The sequence below is a fragment of the Myodes glareolus genome, chromosome 4, assembly GCF_982192425.1.
Source record: "Myodes glareolus chromosome 4, mMyoGla1.1, whole genome shotgun sequence".
NCBI classification, from domain to species: Eukaryota; Metazoa; Chordata; class Mammalia; order Rodentia; family Cricetidae; genus Myodes; species Myodes glareolus.
Genome location: NC_142029.1, coordinates 94861091 through 94885400, shown reverse-complemented (window position 1 = coordinate 94885400; position 24310 = coordinate 94861091). Strand labels below are relative to the sequence as shown.

Sequence of the window (24310 nt, the reverse complement as noted above, 5' to 3'; positions counted from 1 at the left end):
AAACTGGTGCTAACAGTGCTAGGGCACAAAGCCCTGTAAGCAGTTTAACATGTAAGTGATTAGCAGAGTGAGCCTCCTAGTGGCAATTACTTAAACTCAGAAACAAAAGCTATAAACATTTTCTGGTCAGTATTGACAGTCTGACTTTGCCCCCCAGTTAGTGTCCTGCTATGTAGTCAAGGCAGGTCTTCAACTCAACAGTACCAAACGCTGAGATTAGAGCCACAACACCCAGCTTTCTTGACTGGGGAAAAACTATTTTATGTGTATGAGTGTTTTGCCTGCTTGTATGTAACATACCATGTGTGCCTGAAGCGGGTGTCAGATCCCCTGGAACTAGACTTACAGATAGTTGTGAGCTGCCGTACAGGAGCTGAGAACCCAACCTGGCTCTTCTGGAAGAGCAGCTAGTGCTCCTAACTGCTCGGCCATCTCTCCAACCACTTTCTTCTTCTTTAGTGAAAATGAAGTTCTTGGTATGACTTAATATGGCCTCTGTAATGCAGGCTATAATTCTTCACAAAAGATGCCCTTCATCTCCAAAGCAGGACCAGAAAGCCCCATGATCACAGAACAATGCCATGATCAGTAACACAGGCACTCAGGGGAAGTTAAAGTGTTTATTGATGTGGTCAGGTTCTGTACATTCTCCACAGATCATACTAAGAAGTTTGTAGGTGAAGTTTCAATCTGTGCATAGTGAGTGGGAAGAGGCATGGCTAGGGCCAAGGGGAAGGGAGGAAGGGGAGGAGAAAAATCACAGAAAAATACAAAACACAACAACAACAAAACAAAACCCCAAACAAAGCAAAAACAAAAGAAAACCCACAACAGGTTACCAGAACCTTGAGAGGAAAACAACAAAGTCCAAAGGTGATGAGCATCAACTTCAGATACACAAGCATTACAATTCATGGGACGGGAACAAAAATTTTCAAAGATTTCCACAGTGTCTACAGATCCAGTTTCATGTACGACCCAGAACATTCTCTTTTCATATAAAGAAGCCTCCTGTGAGCCCTCCTGGGTCCTCAGCCACGTATTTATTATGGTATTCTCTGAGTGAATAGCAAAGGGGCTGGGAGACTGGGGGAGTGGAATGAGGCACAAAGGAGGGCAGAGGTCAGTGCACTGGAGGGAGATGTCCAAAGAGCAGGTGCTGCACATCAGGACACGCTTGGTACAGGAAAGTGGACAGCAAAAAGCACAGTAATCAGGAGTGGAAGAACAGCACGTAGTAACTACAGGCTAGTTGCTGTGGAAGAACTGGATTTGAAGGAAAGCACAGTGGATCTTTGTATGCACTGGGCTAGCTCAAGGTGCCTTGGCCCTGCTTGGTGACAGCTGGTCCAGAAGCACCCAGACACCAGCACGGGAAACATAGGCTTCCAAAGAAACTATACCTTTAAAATAGCTCAGTAACTGTATCACAATGCACTTCTGTTCCACTTAAGTTTCTCAGTAACCTGAAAAAGGGAATACTGCTTTTTACATTAAAAACAAATTATAGAACCAGCACAGCAAATGAGCCTAAAGAACTGACTGACGTAAGGTGAACAATCTGTGTATATAGTCTATCATCGAAAAATCAACATTTCCCATTTATATAGAGCATGTGTGAGACAATACAATAGAAGTGGCATTTCTAATTTAAAAAAGAAAACTACATCCATCAGATATCTGTAATAGATCATTTTTTCATTTCACTTAAGGTTTATATATCATATATTGTTATATTAACATTTTTTTTACCCATTTAAAAGAATGGAAATTGCAATCCTACAGTAGTACTTTATAGTCTTAACAATCAGGAGAGCAGGATGTACAATGAGGCCTTCTGGCACCACTGGTGGTCAGTGGTCAGGCACAAATGCCGAACCTCTTCTGGACCACCTGTACCAGCCTCCAGCCAAGGTGTCACACATATCCTGTCCTTAAATCTGCATCTGCTCCAGGTACTTGTAGGTTGGGTTCTCATAACCATGGTTCTGCATCTTGTTCAGGTGACGCTCTTCTGGGGTGAGCATCGGGTCAACCTGTAGGAACAAAGGCTGCAGGTCACTGTGGTATACTGGAGAGCCCTGCAGAGCCTCAGGACAGCAGGCTATTTGCTGTGCAGTCCCGCGGGACTCAAAGCAACCCAGCGTCCTTTTTTACTGGACAAAGCAAACAAGGGCTGGTATCAAGGACACAGGGAAGGGGAGAAAGGAAGAGGTGAGAGGTAATGTTTCTCTCTAAAGTGAAGCTCTGAAAACCTGGTCCAAGTGAGAGAACAGACCACTGACAAATTGGACAATTTCAGTTTGGTCCTTGGGATCCACACGGAAGAAAAAAGACTTCTAAATGTCCTTGGATTTCTATATGCAAATCGTGTAAACCCCCCCTCCCCCGAAAAAGAGTAATTTAAAATGACAACCCAATACGGAGGCTGTCCCCATTACATAAGATTAGACAAGTCAGTTCTTTAGGTTCTGACTTTTTTTTTTTTGCTGTGTTGGTTTTATGATTTGCTTTTAAATGTAAAAGGCAGTATTCCCTTTTTCAGGTTGCTGAGAAATTTCAGTGGAACTGGGTGCACTGTGACACAGTTGCTGAACTAGTTTAAAGAACTAGCTTCTTAGAAGCCACAGTGACAAGTGACCAACACTTAGTTTTTGGGATAGTGGAAGCAAGTCCTGTCATGTTCAGCTATGAAGTAAGGAAAGGGGCCAGATGGAATGCTACAGCTGCAGCCAGGCTTGCGTGTTCACAGTATTCCTCAACAGTGCCTCATATTCCTTAGTGTGCTATGTAACCGAAGAGCAAGAAACATTTCCACCATCCACTAAAAGGAATGAGCAGCAAACTACTCCAATTATGCACCAACAGAGACAGAACAGGAACAGCCTGCAGCAGTTTTTTGTTCCCACCCCCAACCAGTACAAAAGAGATACACATCTGAGAGTATAAAAGAGCATGTGCCTAGCACACGCAAGGTTCCTGGTTTGATCCCACCAACATAAGCAAGTATGCATGCGAGTGTGTGTGCGCGCGCGCACACACACACACACACACACACACACACACACACACACACACAGAGAGACAGAGAGAGAGAGAGAGAAACACCAAGGATAGAGTATTATTCTACTTTCTGAAGCATAAAATGTTATGAACTTCTGATATTGACCCATTTAACTGATTAAAACCCAAATGGATGTTGAAAGTTGGTGACACTCACAACTCAGCAATGGCTGATCTCCAAATGTAACCTAATAATCTAATGAGTGATACAATCGATGATGGCAGCATGCCCAGCAAAAGGTAAGTCCAAATCTTTGAATTCCATAAAGATCCAGTCCTAACCACTCACCCCGCCCCCATCAATAGTGCAGATCCTCATCAGCTTAGGCTAAAGTCCTCACCTCCACAATCCCATGGCTGATAGTGCCGTATTGCCTCTTCCTCAGCATCACCAGGCTGATAACGATGACGGTAGCAATGGCCACGGCAATAACCAGCAAGCCAATAAGGGCACTGCTGCTCAAACTGAAGTCCTCCCTCAAAGGTCCCACAGACTCCTAAAACAAGAAAGCATATAAGAAGCAATGTCCCAGGGACCACCTGGCAACCCGACTCAGGAACCCAAGGAGGACCACGAGCCTCTCAGCCTGTTTAAAAACAGATATCAACCAGATCAGGGAGGATGCCCACTTTTCTAACTTCCAAGGAAATTTTCATTTCTTTGCATTCTTACTCAGAAAAGAGGGAAATCGGGACAGAGGTCCCTTATTAACTTAGTACCAGGTTTCTTTTTCTTTCTTTTTTTTAAATTATTTATTATGTATACAGTGTTCTGCCTGCATGTATGCCTGCAGTCCAGAAGAGGGCATCAGATCTCATTATAGATGGTTGTGAGCCACCATGTGGTTGCTGGGAATTGAACTCAGGACCTCTGGAAGAGCAGCCAGTGCTCTTAACCTCTGAGCCATCTCTCCAGCCCAGTACCAGGTTTCTTTTATCTCTATTGAACCAAGATGACCAAAAGAAAAAAGAATGAACACTACCCTTCCATTCTAGAGTAAACACATACCGGTTCTTCCTCTAGGCCTCCAACTCTCTCAGCATTGAAAATCATTTCTTTAACATCCAGAGTCTCGTCAATGACCTGAAATAGTCACAATTATTAGCATCTACTCAGAGAATGGGAGAGAAATGAACATAAATGTCATTTATCTTCTATTGTATATGGTGTTGGGAAGCTGTTTCTTTGATCACACTGATCCAAATGTACTCACCAACCCTCCAAAAGGAGGTAAGTGTGTGCAAAGGAGGAGGGTAAGTGTGTGCAAAGAGGGCACAGAAGGAGGGTAAGTGTGTGCAAAGGAGGAGGGCACAGAAGGAGGGTAAGTGTGGGCACAGGAGGAGGGTAAGTGTGTGCAAAGGAGGAGGGCACAGAAGGAGGGTAAGTGTGGGCACAGGAGGAGGGCACAGAAGGAGGGTAAGTGTGGGCACAGGAGGAGGGTAAGTGTGTGCAAAGGTGCTGCGAGGTGGCCAGTCCAGTTAGGCTTTTTTTGCCGGGGGGAGGGGGGAGGAGAGTATGAGATAGGGTTTCTCTGTGTAGCCCTGACTGTCCTGGAACTCACTCTGTAGACCAGATTTTCATTGTCTCTGCCTCCCAAGTGCTGGGATTAAAGGCATGTGCCACTTGCCCAGCTCCAGTCAGATTCTTTACCTGAACTTCCCACAAAGTAACTGTGGCAGAGACAAAGCTCAGGACAGACAGCTAACAAACTACACTAAACTCAGGCCAGCTAGATAGCTCAGCATGAAAATGTGCTTGCCACCAAACTTGACAATTTCAGTTTGGTCCCTGGGATCTACACGGAAGGAGAAATGAGTCCTCTGATCTCTGCATGCACACCATAGCAAGCAAGTGACCACAGCCCCCCAAGAGTAGTAATTTAAAAAGAAAAAAATCAAATTTAGCTGAGAGCAACCAAAAAAACGTAAGTAGTCAGAAAACACCAGAAGAACACAAGAAGAATAAGAACAGTGTAAGGAAAACAACAAAAAGCTCAATTTTGTTCAGTTTTCCACTTAATAAGTTTTTACTTACTTGAAAACAGCCTCCGATGTCAGTTATATCTTTAGTTGTACATGAGTCCCCTACCGTATAGTAAAAGGTACACTACTCAAGAGAAAAAGCAGCTTCACTGGTTCTCTCATGCAAATGCTAACCAGGAAAAAGCAACCTTTGGGAGCAGCTGGGTCCTTCTCTTCTACCATGTGGAAAACTGGGACACACATTAACCTGGAAGTACTAGCCACCATGCCACTTGCTCCAGAGTACAAAGGGAATGTGCTATGCAAATGACAAATGGCTCACCATATTTTCATCCATTTTATTCTTACTGTTAATCACTTTTTCTTCTGCACCAATCAGTCCCCCGTCTTGCTCTGCCATTCCAACTCCAGATCCTGTGTAGAAAATGTTCACAGCTGAGTTTCCAGGCAGCCCACCTCAGGCCAGTCTCTCAGTAGCAGCAAATCCCTGCCTGGGCCAGAGAGCTTCTCACAAACACTCCCCACGACCCCCTATGCCGCTGCATTGGCATGTTTGAGGATGCACTGTGCTTTGCAGGGATGAATGGTACAAGCACTGCAAAGGACTGATGAAGGAAGACAGGGTGCTTACTGGTCTCCCACTGAAGGGATGGAATGCAAACCTTTGGAGAAGCTGAGTCTGGGGGAGTTCCAGGACGGAAAACATGTCCCAAGCCTTACATATGACTGTAATGAGCATTAGCTACCCAACAGCACAATTCTTTGGTACCCAGATTCTACTGCACAGATGAAGGACTGCTACCTGTATGTGTGCTTTGAGCAGAATAGCTTTCTCCACAAGAAATTATTTCTGCTTCAAATGTCAACCTTTGCCACCTTCCACCCTCAAGTCCTCTCTTTGCCCTTCAAGTTTCAGGTTCTCTAGGAAGACGTTTCCAGGTTGTAGCATTTAGAATCGTTTTGTAGTTATCTATCCCCTGTCTCTCACTGGATGCTTTATCCCTCAGATTTGGATCCTAAATAGTAACCCCAGGTGAGCAGGAAGAAAACAGTTCGTCAACAGAAAAAAATTTAATCAAGGTGGAAAGAGCAAGAATAGTAGCTGTCTTTTTTCCAAGGTCAGAAATGGTTGACCCAACATCATTCGTGTGCAGCCCACAATATGACCACAGCAAATCTGGGCGCAGCACAGACATAGAGAGAAAAACCCTTTTTAGTTTTACTTTCAAGCATATGCTTCCTAGCTATCACAAGCTTCTTATTAAAAACAACATATTTAGTTTGCATATATCTATGATTTGAACCTTTTATAGAGACTTGGTAACCAACTCGACATGCTAGTGAGTAGATCCAATGGGAGTTACATTCAGCATTGCTGTCCAGGAGCGGCCAAAGGCAGGCAATAACGTCAAGCCCAGTCATAGTGAAGTTTTTCATTCACAACTTGTTTTCTTAACATAGACCAACAGGAGATTAATAATGGCCATGCGGCTACTGAACTTGTGGCCTAGTTAAATTTTTAACACATTACACTGCAGCCAGAGTGATGCAATCTTTCTCTAAAGTGTTCCCTTCAAAAGAAAAGCACAACTTAGGGTTGGCCTTGGTCCAGGCTGTCTAGGGCTTTTCAGTGATATAGCCCGTGGTTCTTTTTTAACACTGACTAAGTTCAGTTTGGGTTCATAATGCACACAAGTGACTTCAAGAGACCAAAGTTAGTAGCTATATTGTCCCAAGACATTTTTTAAGTAGAAAAGCAGAAGTCAGGTAGACTTAACACCTAAACATACAGTTGTGAGGAATGTTAGCACAGCGACGTGGAGGAAGAAGAGACACAGCTGGATTAACACTAACATGCAAAGAAACTTAGAAGAGTTAGATCCTACTTACTGATTCTGAGAATAAAATATGACATAAATTATGACACCAGCTTCTGAGCCAGGGACTCTCACTTGGTCCGCCCATGACCAGACTACCAACGCTAAGAGAGTAAGTTCATTAAATACATGAAGAACAAGCGCTGCTGCCAATGACTCAAGAGAGGGGACTATCTACCACTTGGGGGGTTTTCAGCTGTCACTAGCAACTCAGGCAGCAAAAAGCACGTGGGCTGTGAAGACAGTCTTGGGTCCAGACCTCGATCCTCTACTTATTAATCTTGCCAACTTAGGAAGCAATACCTGAGTGACTTTTTCAACTGCTTGATCTATAAAACTGAGCAAAAAAATCCTGCCCAAGAGGGATTTGGTGGGTAAGCATGAGGATAATGCAGTCAGTATAGGGCTGTCTACAGCACACACTGTCTTTGAAGACTGGGGACTCGCTGCACCTACAGCCCACCTGTCTCCACCTCTCTCAGCAGCAGCATGCTGTGTTAAGGAACACTGCAACTCAGGAGCACGAGACAAGTGGCACAAATGGACGGTAAAGACAGCTAAAAGCGGGGAGGGCCACTGGTAATAGTAACGGGGAAAAAGAGAGAGGGACATTTACAGTCTACCTGACTATAAAAATTAAACACAGTCTCATATAGACTAGCTCATATAGACAGCAATTTTGTTAAACTGACATACTTTTTTGACATTTACCCAGACAAAGAAAGTGTCTGTTTCTTGGGAATCCCCAAAGCCAAGTTTGGGTGGTCACACAGTGACTAGACTCCGCACACGAGGAAAGCCAGGGAGCTCGTTAGTAACATGGAGGCAGGGCTACTCTAGCTCCGCTCGGCCATGGCTGAAGAAATGAGGTGGGGACGTCAGATGGTAGTATGAAACATAAAATGAAACTTCCAACACACTAGGGAAGTGAAAAGGAATGGAGGTCTTAAGGGAACATCTTGACAAACCAACCTTTTTTCATTGGGTGGTACAACTCCGGCTGAGAGTCTAGCAGAAAGGAAAACAATAAAAAACAAAATAGCACAAAAGGAGATTAAGAAAGAAAATGGTTTCCTTCTAAGTTCCTCTCTATAACGTGAACAAAAGGCATTTTTCCTTAAATAATATCCCATAAACAAGCCAACAATAATCTAAACAGGAAATCACTAGATGCATCCCTGATGAGAGAGATAAGTGGGAAGTCAGGATTGGACCTTTTAAGAGAAATTATGGAAGAATCCCGTATTACTTAGTTTACCCCACAAACTACTATTATTTTTAGAAAACAGCAAAAAAAAAAAATGAAGTTAGTATTGATTGTGTTTCATTGACAAAGAGACAAGGTACTATTAGGTTGAGCTTTGCCCATAATGCCCCAATCCCAAACAAAAGCCTAGAGAAGCTGCAATGTGTAGCCACCCTAGTCTCATGGAGCTTTGGGAGCTGTGGAGTGAGAGCTAGCAAGGGTGACACCACTTCACCCCGAGTCTCCCAAGTATTCAGGAGCACTGCAGCTGAACCTCTGAGCTAACAGGTTATGAAGGCGTTTTTGTTAAACTCTAAAGGCAGGGTTGGATGCACATCTTCCCACCGGTCTGGTAGCTGCACTAGGCTACTGTATCTAATCAGTTATGTGACTGTATCCCAAAAGCTGTAGGAACTGAACTGTCAGTGTGGATCCAGTTCCACTTAGAATCTAAGCTGCATGACACCCTGGACAAGTATTTAATCTGCTCAAATCTCAGAATCTCCACAAGAGACACCCACAGTATCTACCTTCAAAGAGTGCTCTGAGGGCTGAATGAAATGCATCCAAGTCCAATGCTTAACTAAAGCTGGCACAGAATTTAGACTCCAAAGCCAGGGGCCATTTTTATCATTACCACCCTTACCATCATCAGCAGCAGGAAATAGAAGCTGATTATACAAACTAGTCTTAGGGCACAAGTCTCAGCAGTTTGTTTATTTTTGGTACAGATTCATAATTTTAGATTCTGAGAACCAGCAAGAGAATAAAGGAAAACATGCTTGGGAATCAAAGGATATAGTTTCTCATCCAACTGACATCAGAGACATGACCCTGAGCCTGGGCACCTCTCCAGCCTCTCCCCCAATCTGCCTCCCCAGACTGTTAGGAAAGACAATGATGTCCTATAACCCAAAGGAATACCACAGAGACAGCTTGCTATAAAGTGTAAGAAATCTACTACATGTGAGAAATATTTCTGATTTCCCTGATATCAAAGTGTATTACTTGCCCACACACAACAGGTGCTTGGGAGATCCATGCCTTCCCTTTCCCTGCCCTCTCACACGACACAACCTCCCCAACTCAACCAGATTTTTAAAAAATGTATTCCAATTTTCTAATTTCATTCTCCTCTCCTCTGCTCCTAGGGATGGCTCTGAGGACCATACATACCTTCATTCTCAGACAGAGATGGGAAGGGATGGAAAGGGTGGAACGGCGGGATCTCCTCACTCTCCTCAGAGCTCACCCGGACATCCACAGGGCTCTCTGAGATGGAGGAGGTGAACTGGTCCATATCAGCTCGCTGTTCCTGAAGGAGTTCATCTAACAAAACACAACAGGGAGCAGATAAGCAGCTTCTAAGAAGCATGTCTAGGTACATGACCAGCACTCTGAAATAGGTCAATTCTTGTCATCCCAGAACTCAGGACCAGGCAATAGACACAGTCTGACCCACCTCCTGCCTAACCTCTGCCTACATCTACCTCCTGCCAACTGTCCAACTGTACAGGACCCGTGGTCCATCTCTAGATAAGTCATCTTTGGACGATCTCACTATCTCTATCTTTGCTGCCATTAACAAGAATTCAAGTAGATAGTTTACTGCTGTACCATTCTGCCCTGGAACACTGAGTTGACAGAATGACATACAGGGTAAACTGGTAACAGGAAACGTCCCAGGCCCCTGCAATTTCACACTCTTGAGTTTCTTCCGCTAGTAAGAGTGAAGGTCAATGAAATTCAAGGCTCTGTGGCTCCAGGCCAGTACATCTGTCTTTGGAGACTTCTCAGTCTTGTCATGGAAACGTCCAGTTAATTCTAGACTTTCTGAAGCCATGGTGTGCTAATGTCCGCCTCACCAGCCTTGCTTACTCTTTATTTATTTCATTCTACCCTGCCATCACTCCTGAGCCTCAACAAGAAAGTCCAGTCTGGCCTTGACATAATTAGTACTCACCGATTTCCTCCTGAATTTCTTGAGCCACGTAAGGAACTTTGTACAACAGAGAAAGGCTTTGATTCCTTCTTTCTTCAATCACATGGAGGTGTGTCATCACCTAGGAGTGGAGGATGGGGAGAGATCTTGTCACTGAAAACTGTAAGGTCAGGAGGAAAAATACCCACATAGTTCCAGAGACCCAAAGGCTCTACTTCCTACTAAACAAAGCAAAACAGCTGGAAGGAGAAGTCTATTACTTTCCTTGCCAGACTAGCTGACCTCTAAAGCATGACAGCACATAGTGTGAGTGACAGTCATTTATCTATAGAGAAGGCTACAAGTTCAAATATTCATTTTCAGAATATGGTCGTGAGGAGCTGGAAGAGATGGCTTTGAGCATTTGATGCTCTTGCAGAAGACCAGTGTTCAATCTGTAGCACCCACATGGGAGTTCACAACTGGCTGTTAACTCTAGTTCCAGGGGGTCCAATATCCTCTTCCAGCCTCCACAGGCACCTCACATGCACACAGGCAAAACACTCATCCACATTAAAAAAAGAAAAGAAAAAAGAAAAAGAAAAACAATGCTCACTAGTCAGTTGACTTGATTTTTATACAAGCCAGCTGTCACTAACTTTACTGAGTCAAGGCCCTGGTTTATAGGGTGCTAGACCTTTTGTTGCTGAGTTTGAGAGAGGGGGAAAGTGCCAGTCACTTTTTTCAACTAGTCAAAGCAGAGTAGGCAAACATACACTGAAACTACTGGCAGGAAGGCAGGGCTGCTCATAGATTCGGCTTGGTGAAGCAACTACCTAAAATTGTTATGGTTATGACAAAAATTAACGTATTTCTATTAAAATTATGGTTCTTTAAAATAATTCATGATAAGGCATAAATAACCCATTCTCTCTCTCTCTCTCTCTCTCTCTCTCTCTCTCTCTCTCTATTTCTCTCTCTCTCGTTTTTCAAGACAGGGTTTCTCTATAGCTTTCATGCCTGTCCTGGTACTAGCTCTTGTAGACCAGGCTGGCCTCAAACTCACAGAAATTCGCCTGCCTCTGCCTTCCAAGTGCTGGGATTAAAGGTGTGCGCCACCACCCATTCTTAAGTGTTGAAGAAACATTTATCTATGCTAGTTCACTACTTTTCTAAATGCAAACATTGTTAATCCAATGTAACAACAAAAGCATCCAAGGTTGAAAAGACAGGTGACTGTGATTCACAGACACGGTGGAGTTTTGCACCAGCAGCTCAACAAACTCATGGCCACATTATCCTCTCCAGCCTAAGTTTGCACTTACTCAACTTCTTCTAAAGAGGGCACGCACAACTAGTGGACTAGGTGGACCTGAAGACGTTAACATGAAGGGTTGAAATGGAAAAAAAATTAAAGATGCTTTTAACTGTAGATTGATGTGCTTCTGACCTTTAAAAGCAAGATGAAAGCAATTTAATTTTGTATTTGCTATTCTGCCAATCAAACTGATGGGAAAACTCAAGCGTGAAGGCTTTGGCAAAAAAATGCAAATGGAATTGCAATGAGCGGCCCAGAGTCCAAGCATGTGTAGACACCACTATACTTCCTCAGGTGAATTAAGGAGCCCTTTGAGAGGACAAGAACCACAGGGTGCAATCGTAGGAATCAGTCCTTACAGAAACCTTCGAGCTAAAGAGCCTGAGTGGTAAGTTCAAAACACAGGAGTACTAGAAATACGGCACGACATGACTTTCAGATTATAAGGCACACATAAAACATAAACCAATTTCAGGTTTAAATGTGGGTCGGGATAAAGAAAAAATATTTTACAAGATCTATTTATTTTATGTGTATAGGTGTTCTGCTTATATATAAGCCTGCATACCACATTTGTTCCTGGTGCCTCCAGAGGCCAGTAGAGGGCATCAGATCCCCTGGAACTAGTTACGGATGATTGTGAGTGGCCATATGGGTGCTGGGAATCAAACCCAGGTCTTCCAGAAAAGTATTCAGTGATCTTAACCCCTGAGTCTCTCTCCAATTCCAAGGATTATCTTATTACATACAGAGCAAAAAAAAATTTTTTTAATCCCTAATCAGAAATACCTCTGGTCCTAAATATTTTGGATAAGGGATATTTATCACATAAGGAGCTGAGTGTTTACATTTTGAATGCTCAGGTAGCACAGGAACAGGCAAAGACAATGTAATGCCGTGGTTCTGTTTTGCTGACATCACAAACTGAGAACAGACTTATAGTTCCCACAGAGCTGGGTTTCTCCTCACAATTGCTAGGATGGGATGATTCTATTTCTCAGTTTATTTGCTGTGGATCTTTGTCTCAGGAATTTGCTAATAAATTATTTATATACCAATCAGGCCCAGGAATATGTAGCTCAGCAGTAGAGTACTTGCCTAGCATGTGTAAGGCTCCAGGTTCTATCTTTGGCACCAAAACAAAACAAGATTCTCTCCATTATAGTCTTAGAATATAGTACATATTATATATAGTAAAAAAAACCCACTCCAAAAATATATTTGATATATACCATATAAACTTAATTTTATTTTTCATCCCCCTGACTCCCCCCCCCATAAGATACAACAAAAATATAATAAAAGATTTGGATCAAATCAATCCAATCCTGACAAGATTCATTTTTCCGCCTGTCTTTCAAAGGCAGTCCAGAACTCTTGGTGTCTGCCCTCTTCCACTCCATCTAGTGTGAAATGAAACCTTAACAGCAGACCTATACTAGGTGCTTTGCTTCCTGGGGCCTCAGAAATATCCCTTCCTGTAGTCCCACTCTTCAGGCACCGAAGTTCTTCAATTCTCTCAAATGTCCAACTTCTAATGTGAACTCTGCACCTTGGAGGAAAGTAATTCTTCATTTCATAGTTAACAAAATTAATCTGTATTGGTCTCTGAGCTGTATTCAAGGGATCCAACTTCATTAGATTATATGTGAAATTTTAACATGTAGATGGTAACACAAACTTCTGCCCAACAAAGAGGGTGATTTCTGGCTAACTTATTTTATGTTCTTACTATGAGAAGTTGGGAAGAAGAATTTCTGGGAGGGCACTGTGCACAGAGCCACGCATGTGAGTGCTCTCAGTCTGCACGGCTGGTTACAACAGGACAGTAAAATAAGGATGGTGATGCTATTACACCGTCCTCAGAAAACCAAGGGACCATCAGACTGCAGTCCTTTGCACAGTTCACAGTCTGCGAATACATGAGAATTACTAGTGTATGGACAAGAGCTAGAAGAAGAAACAGAAAAAAAAACCTGTACAAACGGCAGTGGAGTAAACTGGGCTCAGCAAAGGACAAACTCAGAAATGTGTCTGTCTGAATAAAAACTTCACTGGATATCACAGGAGGTGGAGTATTGTTTTGAGGCTCTAGAGATCAAATCCTGAGGCTCATCAAACACACCGGGCATCTGCCCTACCACTGAGCCAAGAACAACTTATAAGACCTGCACAATGCACTTGCCTAGAAAAGGGTTTCACATACCAAATCGGTGACAAGCTGAATCAGAAATGAACTGACATGAAAATTTGATTTGGAAACTCACTTACTCTGAGTAACTCTGGAAAAACCCAACTAACAACAAGCATAAGCAGCAGCATGTCTCGGCACCGCTGGAAATGTCTCGTTTACCTGGGATTTCATCTGGGCAGCCTTTTCCGGGTCAACAGCCAACACATGCTGGTAATGACGAATGGTGTGCAGGCGATCTTTGTTCTCGGCACGGACATAACGGCGCAGAGCTTGCAGAATACGATGTGGCTGCCAAGACCAGAGAATGCAAAGTAGGTAAGGAAAACGGAAGTTTCAAAATTGATTAAAGATAAAAGCTATAGCTTGGAAACAAGTAAAGAACTATCTTTCTTGGTTTAAAAAAACAAAAACAAAGCAAAAACAAAAAAGAACTATGTTTGTTCCAGACTTTTCAGCTCACAGTCCTCCTGTGAATTACTTTTTCCCCTCCTGGTGTGGCTAACACCTATATTGTGAGCTAGGTGGTTTTCTGTGTCACTCTAGAGAGAGACACTTCAATGGCTTAATCAAGAAAGACACAAATATCCTTCTATCAAATTAATAGTGTGTATACCTAAGTACATGAGTGGGGGAGGCCAGATCACAGCATGCATGTAGCGGTCAGTGGGCAATTCTGTGGAGTTTGCCCTCTTCTTCCAGCTTTATGTGGGTTCTGGAGATTGAACTCTGGTCGTCAGGTTTAAGCAGCACGTGTCTTTATCCTCTGTGTCACCTCACTGGCTTCCTGTCCAATACTTTCTATCACTCTCAAAGCAAGACAGGTTCGATTTAAGCATTGAGAAAGCTTGAGACCACTTATTCAAGAGTTCCACTATGAATTATTTTACCCCTTTCCTTGTCTGTTGACTAGACCAGCCCCAGGTTTGAGACTCCCCTGCCACTGCCTCTGAAAGGCTCAGATTACAAGTGTGCACCACCACCGCCCACACCTTTCCCTTTCCTGCATAATATTACTCTGGATGGAATTGGTTCAAACACGTATATTCAAAGAAGGCATGCTTTCCTTCTCTGAAAGTAAGGTACCACAGAAAATTCAGAATTGTGTAAACAGTTAAGTCCCCTGACTTTATGCTTGTCCGCTTGCATATCACAGGTAGCATATGCAGGCACACCGTGATATAATGGTACGAAGCTCACACATCCAGAGACTAGATTCGGTTCCTTTTCTTTTTTAATCTTTATCTTCAATTTTGTCAAAACTTGTCATAAAAATCTAATTTTTTATCAGGCTGTATGCAGAACATTGGAGTTCCATTTAGTACACGCTTTACACAGGCAACAGTAAGAACAGGACCTGTCTATAACTCTGCTCTGACCGCCAACTCACCCGAGGTGGGTCGGACTGCAGGGCAGCCAGGTAATTCTCCAGAGCTATCCGCCGGCGTTCATTCAGCATGGCTTCCACTCGGGCCAAGTGGGTTTCCACAAGCTGCTGCTTCTCACTGGCTGCTTCCTTCTCCAAAGCTTTAACCATAGCTTGGAAATGCTAAGCCAAGAAAGGAGGAACAACAGTGAACTCATGGCACCAGTAGGAAGTCTAAGCAAGCACCCTCAGGATCCAGTGCTTTTCTCTGCCTAGTGCCTCTGTGTCTATAATACAGTAACAGATTCAGAGCGACATCACCTCTGATTTCTATTAGGATGCTTCCATTCATTTAAAAAAAAAAACAAAACGATGTTTCTGTGTTAGAGAAACTGAGTTTCTGAGCTGAAATGACGAGGTTTGCAATTTAACATCTGGCTTTTCAATGCTCACTATCATATGTTCCATGCTCTAACAAGACACCAACTTCTAAATCCTGAATCCAGTAACTAACAGGACATATTTTGAAGCATAGCTCAGGAATGTGCTAGCTCGCATTGAGTCACACCTACTGGAGCTGTAAAGAGAACATTATCTGTGAGCTGTCTGGCCATGTTCACTGGCAGTTTAAGGTTGCTGAATCAAATATCCCTATAGAAGATAAAATTTGCTTATGTAAGAATCAAAACTCTGAGAATTTGAGCGACTGATTAAAGAAGGCAAGGTCCTCCAGGAAATATACCAGTGATGAGGAGAGAGTTCACCTGACATGTACTGATTTTAAAATGTGTGCTTAGTCTGGGTGAGGGTGGGGGGCTCTTTGTTCAACTCCCAAAACTGCTCCCACCCACAAAAAATTAAAGCAATAACACAATCCATTTTTCAAACCCAAATCAGTCTTATGAATAGGAAGTTTCTATTGCTTCCTGTCTACTGAAGAGGGTACAATAGCAACAAATCTGTTGCTATGATTTTGAGGTTTCAGTTTTACAAAGTTAGGGATAAATTGCATTAAAGAGCTGTGTTTTCTGCCTTCTGGCTTGTCAAATGAGTCAGGTTCTTTTTAATCCAGTAGCGTCGAAAAACAAGTCAGAGCTCATGAACAAGATGACAGAGGGCTTTTGCCAGGAGAGCAGAATTAACAACAGCAAAGCCAAAGTCACTTCCTGTACCAATTAGGTGTGCTGTGGTGAGGACTTGGTCTCTTTCTACTACAGACAAGCAATACTACTAGGGAAAACTAAATGGGGAAGACAGGAGAGAAGAGGGAGAAGGGGGAGAAGGGGGAGAGGAGGGGAGAGGAGGGGAGGGAGAAAAGAGAGGGCGAGAAGAGGCAGAGAGGGGAGAGAGAGACAAACTTCCTTGTAATTTAAGTCCTTGACTAGGAGGAGGTGTTAAATTCAAACTCCCTGGGAGTTGGCCCTGACTGTGTTTTTAGCAAGTCACACTGGATCTTTTGTCCCCTTTGCCCTGAGAAAACATCCTACCTGAATGAGGGTCTGTCTCTCTGCTTTGGGGAGGTTTTTGGCTTGAAGCTCTGCCTCTTCCCATTCCTTCTTTACCTAAAAAAAAGATCAAAAACACTTATTAGAGAATAAGCCTCTGAAACAACTTCTCCATTTTCTAAAAATACTGATGGGTACTGAATCCAATGCCGGAAACTGTGCAAAAGGAAACCATATCACATGATCTCTGAGGTCAGACTATTGCTCAAAAATGTCTAGGCCTGGGTCATCCCCAGACATAACTTCAATTCCTTATCTCCTTGTTATATACCTTGATCAAGTTATTATTATGCTTATTCCCCCTTCATTAAAAACTAAGATTAATACCTACTTTTTATCAAAACTGATAATGAGCATTTTTACTAAGATTAAGTCCAGTGTATAAAGTATGAGGAACACGAGCCTAGCAACCAATTCCTTCTGTTATTGCTGTCTTGAGACAATTTTTCTTCCGCTTCTTCTTTTTAATTATTAAATTTTTTTATCCATTTTACATACCAACCAGTCTTCCCCCCCACACCCATTCCTCCCTGGACTCCATGGCGAGTCAACAAACCTGGCATATCAAGCTGAGGCAGGACCAAGGCCTTCCCTGCTGCGTCAAGGCTGAGCAAGGCACCTCACCACAGGGAATGGGCTCCAAAAAGGCAGCTCAGGCACCGGGGGTAGATCCTGGTCCCACTGCCAGGGGCCCTCAAACAGACCAAGCCATACAACTGTCGCCCACATGCAGAGGGCCTAGTTTGGTCCCATGCAGGCTCCCCAGCTGTTGGTTTAGAGTCTGTGATGTTTTGAGACAATCTTACGTAACTCAGGCTCCAAGTGTAGCTAAAGATGACCTTCAAGTTTTGGTCTTCCTGCTGCCTCCTTCCAAGTGCTGGGATAACAAGTGCCCCCTAGCCTGCTTTGTATGGCACTTGAGACTGAGCCCAGGCTTTTATGCATGCTAAGAAAGCATTCTTTAAACTAAGCTATAGCCTAAGACACCAGGCAAGGCCATGGTTAGACTATGAATGATCATGAGGAGGATGTACTATGGGTCTCCTTGCTTCAGTTTTTAGAATGTTTCCAAGTAAATAAACATTCCAGAGACTTAGGCTCTTCCTTCTGCAACTAGAAAGCATTAATGACTGTTTTACTTCATCTAATCTACTTTCACAGTTTCATAATCCAAGTCTTCAATTTTGACAGTGACAAAAAATTTGGATCTTTAAAAATAAAAATTTAAAGTCAGCAATAGCAAGAGTAACAAGCACATACTAGTACAGGGCGTGTGCAGAAGTGCAACGCCACTGAAAGTAATTTCATCACATGAGGGAGAAGGTGGAGAAAAGGGTTCATCCACTGGAGCCAGTGCCCCAGAACCTCATGGCATTTTAGCCAGCAATGTTCCTCTCCTCCAAGTATAAAAATCCTGCCTTGCAGGGTACTTGCCTAGTGTGCATCAGGTCCTGATCCAATTCCCAGTACCACAAACAACACAAACACCATTACCCTGTCCATTCGATTGCGATGCCGAATTTCCAGCTGCTCCTTGGCCTTCTGGAAGCGGGCGTGCTCATTGTCATCCGCGGAGGTCTCGAAGTACACATCAACATCATTGGTTGGCAGGGGAGTCGGGGGGACTGAAACAGAGTCAGAGGTCAGGCAGGCAGATAATCAAGCACAGGAGCCACAGGATGGACTAGATTTGTCTGTGGCTCTGTCAGAAAGTGCAGGGTGCTGCTGCCTGCCAAGACGCCACTGTTAGATTGCGGTAGGCAATCTTCTTTGCGTAATATTCACCAACCATGTCAGTCCATGTCAATACAGTAATTTGTTGACAGCCCAAAGTGCTAGCATCTTCAGAACTCCGGAAGCATTTACTTAGGACTGCAGGTCAAAAAAGCTGCTTCTACAATCTTCCCCCTTCAGAGTGAAACCTAAAAACCTAAAACAAGCCACCCTACTGTTATTGCTAATGGTATCTAAATGGAAACCAGGGCTAAAATCAGCCCTCATGGAGACATTTCCACAAAGCTCTCCAGTTTTAAGGAACAGTTTCCTGTCTTTTTTATGGCACTCTTTGGGCCTTAATTTGGGGAAACTGGTTCAAGTATGCATTCTTTGCATACAGGCCGAGTGGAGAAAGTTCAAACCACTCTAGTTCAGCATCACTGAAGGACGCTTAGTCCTCTGTCCAGTAACAAGGCTAACAAAGGTTAAACTAAATTCATTTATTTGATGAGAACACTTTCTACTGATGGGAAGATGCTTTGGTCTTACTCAACTCATGACACTGACTAAGGATTGCTTCCAGGTGTTCTCCAGAGCACAGACCCATTAAAACAGAAACCTCTTACCTCACTGCTCTTAGGCATGAGCTGTTATGGCCCCCAAGGCAAGTGATTATGTGCACAATGGGCTGGTGGGCAAGTTCACTTTGACTTTGTGGTAATACATAGTTTTAGCCCATGGAGTAAGTGTGAAACTATTTAAAAAAAAAAAAAGCTAGAAATCAGCTGACCACTCCACAAACTTCATCAGAAGCCACTTTCCATGCCCCCTTTAATTTAGTACACCTTGTAACTGTAATTTTGTGATACTTCATCTTTCCATAATTTGAAGACGGATCTCAGTACCCAATTTTCAAATGAATTAAATTACAGTGTGTTTCTTAATAAGTCATATCCCTCTAGCATTTATTCAAAGTTCAGTGAAGAATTTCAAATCATTTGTGCCACTCCGTACACAGTCATCAGCAACACACATCAGAAGTATCAAGGCTTTCGTGCTGTGAAGACGGTTCCAGTCTTTGGGCTGGGAGAATGCTAACAGCGGGTCCAATCACTCCCAGAAACTAAAAAGGAAAAGCACAGCATTCTGGAGACTTCCTTCGAGAGACATGAAGTACAGGTCAGATCATGACAGGCTCAGCCTACCCACTCAGCTCAGCACCCTTAAGAGACAGAGCGTGAGCACAGACAGCCTGGTGTGCATAAGTCACAGCTCTCCAGCTGGGGACCCTGAAGTACACATACAACTGCTTCTCAGCAGAGCTCTCCTGATGCAAAGGAAATTAACTTCACCTTGTTCAAAGTACTGTATGAGTTTTGGGTAGAGAGAGTGTCCCCACACTCACTGAGATCATCAAAGGGCCTCAATTCCTTAAGCAGTAGCCCCAAATAATGTTTTGTATATCCTGAGCTGAATCATTTTTAAAAGCAGTAAACATTACAAAAATTCTTATCTCTAAATCTTTCCTAAATAAATTTATGGATGAAAGTTCCCATGGTCCATTTTTCTTTAAACCTTTTCAGGACTACTAAATACAAACAGCCTTTCCCTAGTGTTGCTGGAACGGAAGCAATAAAGCACACCATAATAGATTTTTGGAAGACGAAGAAGACAGTCTGTGAAGATATTCAAATGAGAAACTATCAGAAGCTACAGCAAACACCAGGGACAGGCAGCAGGATGATTTCCAGAGCAGGAACCAAGGGAAACTACCTGGCCTGAGGATTTTCCTAGCATATAAATTAAGATACAAGACAGGATCTTGACAAAGAAAGTAGTAACTACGAGAGAAGAAAATCGTTCCCTATGTTTAACATAAGTCCAACTCAGCTGAAGCACTGCCCTTCCTCTGACCCCAAAACCACACAATCAGAAATGCACTCACTTCCTAGAGCCCTGCAAAACCCATGTGGTCACAAGACTGGCAAAGTCAAGTCAAGAGGTGTGGGGCACGACTCTCCACCAGAGTGCAAAAAGTGGGGTATTTCAATACTCTGGAATCCCACGAGTATTCCTGCTGTCACTGCTTTTGATAGTGGCTGTCCTAACAGGCAGCATGCAGCACAGGGGTCAGCAACAGGTTAGTCAGACACAGAACAAGAGGCATGGGCCAAGGCACATGATTGAGCAGCCCTCAGTGCTATCATGGAATTGCTCTATGGTACCTCTCAACAACAGATGACCAGAGGACACAGATGCCTTCCCTAAGACACCAACCCCACCCCCACAGCCTATCAACTCCAAGGCCCACAAGAAAGAACAAGACCCTGGTTGTGCCAACACTGCACCAGGGCGGGCACACTACTACTCACTACCAACCATCAGTAGACACATAGGGAGCACGGGACACCAAAAACTGAGCTCACAACTGCCAACAGTAAGACAAAGCCTTGGTCTAGAAAGCACAAAGATGGGGAAACGACTGACAGCAAACACCCGAGTCAGCATAAACATGACACAGATGCGGTCACAAGGACGGCAGGATAGACAGAAGGCTGGACAGGATGGCACTGCTGCGCAGGGCCAGCACAAGGCGGGACTTACTCATCGTTTTACACACAGCCATACAATAATCCTCAGACTCAAAATTGTTCCTGTTGCCGCCGCAGCCGCCATATATAAAGCGTACGCACTTTCCCTTGGAGAGGTCGAAGTACCAACGAGGCATCACAGCCCGGCAGGGCCCCGTCATCGCCTCCTGGGAGCAGACAGCTGTGTGAAAATGGTCAGAGTGTCAGCAGGGCAGAGGCAGTGCTTCAAATGCTTCACAGTGCTACAGGCCAGCCGGGGCAAGGTGGGAACAACTGGCCTAAAAAGCCCTGACTAACCTCACTCCCCAACACAGGCAGACGGCATCACTTTCACGTGATGAAGACATTTAAGGAGAAAGATAATTTTACTTTTCTGGGTTTCTGTACTGAGTCTAGATTAATACCACAGGCTGACATAAAGGATCTGCTTGTGAGTCTCACACTTCTGATCTGTGCAGTGGTGACAGATGCCTGCTTTGTTCTGATGGCTGCTTGTAGGATCAAAGGAGTCAATGTGAGTAGAAAGGTCACTTCAGGTGTAATACCTGCAGCAGGGACTACGCGCCTGAAAGGATCGGCGTTTACACAGTCTTCATCTCCAAAGTAAACTGCATACTTCTAGACAAGTCAAGTATTTGCCTCCAGTGGAGTCCTAATTCTTCAGATCTTAATCAACAGTGATTATACGTAAGTGGCTATGGAACTATCACAGCCTTTCCTTTTTCAATTTTATCCTACCCTCTACAAAAGCCTGACCAGAAAGGGTAGTCTACAGACAGGAACACACGGGTAAAGAAAAACCAAGCAATCACTCCCTTCTAGAAAGCTGCACTAAGGTGAGGGCTGCCCCTGGGACGACAGCACATTCTAAGCTATCAAGAGTCCTTAAGAGTGGCTGCTTCCTGTTTTCTAACTGGAGCTCTGTCATGCCAAATTCTGCTTTCTGGTTCCACTCTGAACCCGTCTCGGACCTGCCCAGCTGCTCATGCTGACAGCTCCACTGCCACACTAGAGAAGCTGCATTCCTGCTGCTGCAGACGCTGCTTTGCCTTCTGAGACTTACCCACGGTGAGTGAGGAAAACAACACAACCTCCAAGGAAAGAGCCATGTGGATGTCAGGCCATGGCACTATGCTGAGTTACCTTTAACATCGTGAGCAATCTCCTTGTCTGAAACAGTGCCATCGCGGTTGGGCTCAGTTGGGTTCTCCTCAGTGTAGTCATCGCCTTTAAAAGAGTCATAGTAGTAATCACGGTCTTCCACCACTTCCCCTTCCTCCTCATCCTCATCCTCATCTTCCTCGTCCACAGCTGCTTCTGTGAAGTCTTCCAAATCTGCTTCAGTAGGAAATTCACTGGAGGCCATAAGCCAAAAAGGAAGATTAGTAGCAATTTCTATGCACAAAGCACAATTCCCTTCCCTATTCTGAAACATGAAAACAGAGACAGGAAATAAGCTCATCTCACATGTAACTGTGACATCAAAGCCCTTGGCCCAGCTTTACTGGCAAAAGGGAAGTTAGTGAATACAGACTGCATTAACCTATGGAAGATAATGCGGCCCAGGGGCTGGAGATGGTTCATTAATTCTTGTTGCTCTTGCAGAGGACCTAGGTTCAATTCCCAGCTTCACATGGAGCTTCACAATCATCTATCTCTGACTCCAGTCTCAGAGGATTCAGCACCCTCTTCAAACTTGCAAGAGCACCAGGCACACAAGTGGTGCACATATATGTGTGCAGGCAAAACACTCACACGGTAAAAAAAAATAAATAAATCTTTAAAAAAAATAATGTGGTGTGGCAGTGATGACATACACCTTTTATCTCAACAACTGGGAGGCAGAGGCAGTTGGATCTCAGAGTTCAAGGCCTGCTTGGTCTACAGAGCAAGTTCCAAGACACTCAGGGCAACACAGAAAAACCCCATCAATGATGATGGCGATGATTCATATATTCAGGTTATGGTTAAATTAAAAAGCAGGCTGGATGAATCAGCACAAGGAGACGCTGAATCAGCACAAGGAGACGCTCACTATCCTGGTTGTTGAGATTTGTTGTTGTTTTGTCAACCTGACAAGCCAGGGTTTGCCTGGGAAGAGAAACCTCAACTGATTGCCTGTAGGCAACTCTGCAGGGCATTCTCTTGATTAATGGTTGCTTTGGAAAGGCCTAGTCCACTGTGGGTGGTGTCACCCTAGACAAATGGACCTGGGGTGCATAAGAAAGCAAACTGAGCAAGCCTGTAAGCAGTACTCCTTCATGGTCTTTGCTTTAATTCCTGCCTCCAGGTTCCTGACTTCCCTTTATGAAGGACTGAGAAGCTGTGCAGTGAAATAGATCTTTCCCTCCCCAGGTTGGTTTTGGTTAGTGTTTTATCATAACAGAAATCCAGCTAAGACACCAACCTTACATTATCCAACAACGAGAGACCAACAGCCACTTTTACAGAAGGGCAAAAACATAGGCCAGCCATGGTATCACAGAATTTAATCTCAGAACTCTGGAGGCAGAGGCAGGCAGATCTCCAGTTTAAGGCCAGCCTGGTCTCTATAAGGAATTCGCTGCCAGCTAGGACTACAGAGATCCTTGTCTCACAAATGTACAGCTGTGCCTGACACCCTCACTGGGAGGCCCTGTTAGGCAGAGGCTGCAGTCTACCATGGCCTGGCAGCTCCTTCTGAGCTCAGCAACATGGAGGACCCCTTTTCCCCTAAGTTTGGGAGAGAGGGGCTTCCTACTCTCTATCTGACCTTATTTGGAAAATGTCTCTAGGTCTGGACATCTGACTCACCTTTACACAGTTCCCTGCAGCTTTCCCCTGGTGCCCACATGGTAATTAGTCATTGTGCCAGGAGCTTTAGGATAGGACCATGCTTCCACAGATGATAACCAAGACTTGTACTTGGAGCCTTATGATAGGAATGTGCTGTTTAATGCAAGTTAGGTGATGCCCCAGCCACTGTCCCCATCCTTCATATCTCCCTGCACTCTGGAATGAATTTGAGCTGCCTCCTGGAAGGCTAATTCCACTGTGTTCACAGGCTATACAAAGCTCTTGGTCGCCTTTTCCGCCCCTATGTCATTTCAGACTTGTGGCCAACGGACCTCAACGAAAAAGGGGACCCCACAGCCCCCAATCAAACAAAACTAGGAAAAATGAGATCAACACTCTAAACAACAGTTTACCTTTTATCAAGATCATAGTCTTCCTCTTCATCCTCCTCCTCCTCCTCTTCCTCCTCCTCTTTGGACATGGTAGAATCAGAGTCAACCATCTTTGTCTGAGGGCAGCACACATACTCAGTGCCATGGAACTGGTCTACCCCACAGGGCAGCAGCATGCCATAGCTATATAAGGTCATCCCTTCAGTCAGACATGCCTACAAGAAACCCACAGACCACATCAGGATATTTCATAAGACAAAATGATTGGAGGACAAATCTGACTGAAGGATCAGAGTAAGAGAGGGTATTCCTTCCTACCACAAGAATGAAATGGCACCCAAGCTTGCCTTGCTGTGTTTGTGTGCA

The 24310-nt window shown here is 44.0% G+C and overlaps 1 protein-coding gene across 4 annotated transcripts in view; it reads right to left on the bottom strand.

Annotated features, from left to right (window-relative positions):
• Positions 1-601: 601 nt before the first annotated feature.
• Positions 602-24310, bottom strand: part of Aplp2 (amyloid beta precursor like protein 2) — a 65917-nt gene continuing 42208 nt past the window's right edge. Inside the window, exons 5-18 of one of the 4 annotated variants that reach the window (XM_085689771.2) lie at positions 23966-24159; positions 21921-22132; positions 20791-20958; positions 17965-18095; positions 16453-16527; positions 14990-15148; positions 13762-13890; positions 10133-10232; positions 9346-9498; positions 7896-7931; positions 5369-5460; positions 4073-4147; positions 3405-3560; positions 602-2036 (exon numbers count right to left, since the gene is read on the bottom strand). In XM_085689771.2, the coding sequence (XP_085545897.2) occupies positions 1935-2036; positions 3405-3560; positions 4073-4147; positions 5369-5460; positions 7896-7931; positions 9346-9498; positions 10133-10232; positions 13762-13890; positions 14990-15148; positions 16453-16527; positions 17965-18095; positions 20791-20958; positions 21921-22132; positions 23966-24159 (1782 nt within the window). In that variant the 3' untranslated portion in view covers positions 602-1934. The remainder of the gene's footprint in view (positions 2037-3404; positions 3561-4072; positions 4148-5368; positions 5461-7895; positions 7932-9345; positions 9499-10132; positions 10233-13761; positions 13891-14989; positions 15149-16452; positions 16528-17964; positions 18096-20790; positions 20959-21920; positions 22133-23965; positions 24160-24310) is intronic. The other 3 variants (XM_085689773.2, XM_085689772.2, XM_085689774.2) reach the window with 3 other exon arrangements.